Source organism: Neopelma chrysocephalum, unplaced genomic scaffold (assembly GCF_003984885.1).
Source record: "Neopelma chrysocephalum unplaced genomic scaffold, ASM398488v2 Primary Assembly neopelma1_76, whole genome shotgun sequence".
Lineage (NCBI taxonomy): Eukaryota > Metazoa > Chordata > Aves > Passeriformes > Pipridae > Neopelma > Neopelma chrysocephalum.
The window spans coordinates 11,346,691-11,352,318 of NW_020897737.1; the positions used below are offsets into that span (position 1 = coordinate 11,346,691).

The 5,628-nt window shown below is 51.4% G+C and overlaps 1 protein-coding gene across 1 annotated transcript; it reads right to left on the reverse strand.

The window, feature by feature from the left end:
- Positions 1–1,250: 1,250 nt before the first annotated feature.
- On the reverse strand, positions 1,251–5,309 carry RPL8 (ribosomal protein L8). Its single transcript, XM_027688867.1, has 6 exons — positions 5,218–5,309; positions 4,925–5,068; positions 3,161–3,302; positions 2,714–2,932; positions 1,641–1,756; positions 1,251–1,451 (listed from the first exon to the last, which is right to left on the reverse strand). The coding sequence occupies exons 2-6, from the start codon at positions 5,060–5,062 to the stop codon at positions 1,293–1,295; spliced, it is 774 nt and encodes a 257-aa protein (XP_027544668.1). The 5' UTR covers positions 5,063–5,068; positions 5,218–5,309; the 3' UTR covers positions 1,251–1,292.
- Positions 5,310–5,628: the final 319 nt, after the last annotated feature.

Here is a 5,628-nt window from a genome sequence, read left to right on the forward strand (position 1 = left end):
GGAGAACACAGGCACATGAACAGCTTCTGTTCCCATGGCAAAAACATGAGATGTGAACTGTACAAACTCTGATGGTATTGGGAGAGTATAAACAGAAACAAAACCTGTCATTGCTTTTTTTATTTCCCCCAAAGGGGATCTGATGCCTTTTTCCAAGGTGTGTGGTCTGGGGTATTTTTAAATCACCTTTCCCTCTCTATAGACATGTGGTGAGCTCCAGTATTGGTTTTGTGGGTGGATATAGGAAATTACTTTTCTTGCTTTGCATTTCACTGGATTCCCACGAATGTAAGTCATTCTCATGTGTGTGTGAGGTCTGGCTGCAGTGCCCTCAGCACTGACCCCTCTGGCACAGCCAGAGCTGCTGCAGATCAGCAGGAGCCCTGGCTTTAGTTGTGTTCAGATGTGAATGAGCTTCAGCTGCTTTGAGATTCGTACTTTTTTTCCCTCCAAAGGCCAGTTCAGAAAAGCTGTGAATAAAGCCAGTTTGCAATAAACCCCATGACTTGTCTCTCACTCCCCTCCAAAAAGCTGACTTTTCACAGGACAGCTGTTCTTATGAGAACACAGCTTCCCAGTGGGACTTCAGTGCTACTGCCCATGTTACTACAGCACCTCGGAATATCCCATCATGAACAGCTGACGGCTTGCACAGGGGCAAATTTTGAAGCTGTCTGCCCTTTCTAAACACTGATGAGTAAAGGGGCAGGTTGTGTGATACCTTAAACTTCTGAGTTTGTGCTCAGAGGGAGCATCTTTGATTTGACTGGAGCCCGATGATTCCAAAAGGAAGCCCAAACCTTACAGTGATAGTAGCTGAAACACTCCCTCTATAAGGAGTTCTCCAACTCTCAAGCTTTTCCTCCAAAGAAACAGAGCAGATAAAAATGGAAAACCATTATGTTAAGAGACTATGAACCTAGGAAACTGAGCACCCTTTCACCACTTTATCCAAATTCCCAAGTTAAGCCGGGTAACCAAGGGATAACTTGACTGGCTGTGATGCTTTGTCAGGCCTAAGCAACCCCATAACCAGGCCAGTGTTAGCATCACACCAGGGCACAAAAGCATCCACACCAAGTGCTACTCCAGCCTGCAGGACCAGCTTACAGACAAACTGCTGGCTGAGAGAATCCCCTTGCTCTTCAAGGCAAGGGGGAAAAAAACTCCCTTTATCTCCACTCACAACTTGAATATCATCCCTATTTTAGCCCCACTGCAGCAGCAGACACCACAAACTTCACACAAGCTCTGTTGGGACGAATTTATTGTGTAACCTCCACAGAGGTTGTTTAGTTCTCCTTCTCCTGCACAGTCTTTGTTCCCCTCAGCCTGCCTGTGCGACGGGCAGCGATGAGACCGACCTTGCGCCCGGCGGGAGCGTCTCTCCGGATGGTTGAGGGCTTCCCGATGTGCTGGTGGTTACCCCCTCCGAAGGGATGTTCTACAGGCTGTGGAGAGGGAAGGCAAGCCAACAATGTAACCACAGAACCGAGTAAAGGATGTCTAACAGCAATAACTCAAGGGGACAGGAAGTTTCACTGCTTCGCTTTTCATGTGGTGCAGTGATTATCTTGTCCCCCCACCACACAAACCCTTTCCACAGTGCAAGGAAGGACAGTGACTGCAAACAGACTCACGTTCATGGCCACACCACGGACACGTGGCCAGCAGTTCCTCTTGGCCTTGTACTTGTGGTAGGCCCTGCCAGCCTTCAGGATGGGCTTGTCAATACGGCCTCCACCGGCAACAATTCCTGGAGGGAATGGCAGGAATGGTAACACCCAAATACAACACATAAGAGGACAAAATAAAGTGTTTAAGACTAATCCCTAATGACATTCAAGTTCTAAGACTGAGTTTCTGAAGACCAATCTCAAGTCATCCCAGCTGGGTTCAAACCAGTAAGTTCCAGCCATTGCCAGTGAGATCAGAGTCAAGCTACAGCCACACACTGAGGGCTTTGCAAGGGGACACACTCTTTAGATATTGCTTTTCAACCCCTTCACACAGGTTTAACAGTTTTTAAAGCGCTGCCAGTTTTACTGCTCAAATTTCTGGTGCAACATTAACAATTTTGCAACTGATGCATGAATCGAAAGAGCTCAGGGGACTATGAAGAACTCTGAGCTTTATACTTACTTCATTATTTATTGAGTCAATTTTACCAAAGTAACACACCAGATTCCTCATTTAGGTGTCGTCTACGCAGAAGCAGGCCAGTGACACCAGCAGCCACCTCAGCTGTCAGTCAGGTGTACAACAAACCTGGTAAAGCCTCTGCTTTTTGGAAAGTGTCTTGTCATTCCTTGTCAGACCTTCCAGAACACTCCACCCACCTGACACCACCTGACACTCGTTCTGTACCAAAAGCATCAATGCCACTTTCCACAGAAGTCTTTCCCCAAGGACTGCAGATTCTACAGACTGAGCAATTCCACCACAGCCCGAGGACAGTGAGCATCTACTGTTCTGTCCTCTCACTAGGTCAGACCACCTCCAAATTTAGGTCACCACTACCCAAAAGCAGTGTAGGCATAACATACAAACTAAAGCCCTGAGCACAGACTATACTGGTGTGTAACCCTGGGTCCAGCCTGCAAATGACCCTTTTTTTCAAGATGGTTGTTACAAACTGAGACCCAGTTTGAAAGGTTCCTTAGCAGTGACAAGCAGCTCAGTGACCAGACAAGTTCATAGCTCTGTTCCTTACCAACAACAGCTCTGTTTGCAGAAGAAATCACTTTCTTGGAGCCAGAGGGCAGCTTCACTCTGGTTTTCTTTGTTTCAGGGTTGTGAGAGATGACTGTGGCGTAGTTCCCAGAGGCACGTGCCAGCTTCCCACGGTCACCGGGCTTCTCCTCCAGGCAGCACACGATGGTGCCCTCCGGCATGGTGCCCACAGGCAGGACATTACCAATGTTCAGCTGAGCTGCAAAGAGCAACCAGAGCAGCCACAGCTTCATTTGGGTTCTTAGAGTTCCAGTTCTATTTAACACAGGCCTCGTGCACAAGAGGGTGGCACCGCACGGAGCCTCTGGCAGTGGCCGGGGCACATTTTAGGGTTCAACCTGGAACACCTGTTCCATGTCGAGTGTAGAGAAAGGTGTTGGGACACTCAACGTGCTGCCCCTGCCCAGGCAGCCCCCCCAAGACCCACCTTTCTTGCCACAGTACACGAACTGGCCTGTGTGGATGCCCTCGGCAGCGATGAACAGCTCCGTGCGCTTCTTGAACCGGTACGGATCACGGAACGCGATCTTGGCCAGGGGAGCGCCCCGGCCTGGGTCGTGGATGATGTCCTGTGGGAATGCAGAGCTGCCTCAGAGCAGGACAAAGCCTTTGCCATGGGTTCTGCACAAATCAAACAACTAGGAAAACTGGAGATGAGCACTCCAATGTAATTGTCACTTTTCAAGGGGGTCTGGATTCCTCTCGACACAAATGAGCTGAAGATTCGCATCTGTAAGGATGTAACCTCCAGTATCTGCATCACATCAACACATCAGGGAAAAATTCCTCACTGTGAGGGTGGTCCTGCACTGGAATAGGTTGCCCAGAGAGGCTGTGGGTGCCCATCCCTGGAAGTGTTCAAGGCCAGGCTGGATGGGGCTCTGAGCACCCTGGGATAGTGGAAGGTGTCCCTGCCCATGGCAGGGGGGTGGAACAAGATGATCTTTAAAGTCCCTTCAAGCCCAACCCAAACTGTTCTGTGATCACAAAAGAATGACCCTGGTTAAGTGTGCTGCTTGTAACTAATCCTGTCTGAACAGTTTTATTCCTTATTTTCCTACTGAGAAATTCACTTTGCCCAGTCACCTCTGGGCAGAGACAGAGCTGGGCACAGGCAGGGATTTCTCCATGTGTTTTTTGACAGTGAAAGTGTTTCTAAGCTTTATAATATCAGGTACAACAAAGTTATAGAAGTCCCTAAATAAGGAAGCACAAGGCTCAATGACTTAATGTTTCTTTTACTCTTGGAAAAACATGTCAATTCTGCTCCAGGAGTACACTGAGATTAAAACACACAACCATGTATTTACAAACAAGTGACTGTGACACATCTCTTAGATGTGCCTATTTTCCAGGACAGCTCAGATGCTGTTGGTGCCCAGTACTGATGTTTTTTCTGCTGCTCAAGTCAAACTTCCCTGCCCACCTTTCATCACCAACTTAGTTACAGTGAGAGTGAATGAAGTTCTCTCTCCAGCCTGGAGATGACGGTGCCCAACAAAGCTGAAGGGATGCTCAGAGCATCAAACCAGGTACCTGTGGCACTGTTTGCAGTCACTGACACCCAAAAAGTACCTGCAGCACACCTGAACCACTGTATCACACCCCTAAGTACTGCCTTGCCCCCACTGCTCGAGACCAAGATGATGGACACCACTTAGTGATTTCAAAGATTGGTTTTTTTAATGTGCAACCAATTACACGGACACCTCTCCCCACCTATCTTTCCCAGGCACAGGGAATTCTGAAGACAACATAAAACCACAATATTTCCTACAGAAAACCTGATGTTCCTCCATAAGATCTGACATTTCTACACTAGCAAAGCTGCAACAAAAAAATCCTACTGCTGGCTACGTGCTGCCACCTTTACCCAGGTGCTCCCATAAATCCCAAGCAGTTTAACTTTCAGAGGAACCTGATTAATTCAACAAAAAGAGAGATGCCTGAATAAGGCATGGCCAGGACAAGGAACAGCCGCAGGGCGCTGGGGAGAGCGGGAGAGGCTTTGGATCCCCCTCGGGAGGAGCAGAGATGGGCTGGGCGGGGATCCCGCACAAGAGGAGCAGAGGGATGGGCACCCCGGGAGCAGGGACACCTCGGCAGCAGAGACACGCCGGGAGCAGGGACACGCCGGGAGCAGGGACACGCCGGGAGCAGGGACACGCCGGAAGCAGGGGCCCGGCCGTACCTTGACGATGCCTTTGATGTATCCGTGCCGCTCGGCGAAGTCCACGGCGCGGAGCTTGGCCGGGCCCTTCCTGTGCTTCACGTGCGCACGGAACACGGAGCCCGCGCCTTTCCTCTGCCCGCGGATGACGCGTCCCATTGCGCCCTGCGGGGACACACCGGGACAGCCCCGTCAGGGACAGCCGGTCCCTGTTGCCCTCCCCGTGCCCGTCGCGCGGCTCCCGTGCCGGCCGGGCGCGGGGGGCGACCGATGGAAGCGGATCGGGATCGGGATCGCGGCCGGGCCGCTCCTACCTCGGTACGGCCTCCCCCGGAAAGAAGGAAGCGGTAACGTCACGGCCGCGCGGCGCCGCTTCCGGCGCTGGCGGAGTGCGATGAGCCCCGCCCCGCCTGCGACGTCACGGCGCGGTGACGTCACGCCGGGGGGAAGGTGAAGGGACGGAGCCGGGCTGGAGTGAGGGGTATCGGCTCTCGGCTTCGCTCCTCCGGCGTTTTCTTCACACAATCGCAGGATTAATTAGCTTGGAAAAGACCTCTGAGAGCGTCGAGTCCAACCTGCGACCCAACACTACCGTGTCGACCAGACCGTGGCACTGAGTGACACGTCCAGTCTTTACTTGAACACCTCCAGGGCCGGTGACTCCACCGCCTCCCTGGGCAGCCCGTTCCAATGTCTAATCACCCTTTATGTGGATTAATTCTGCC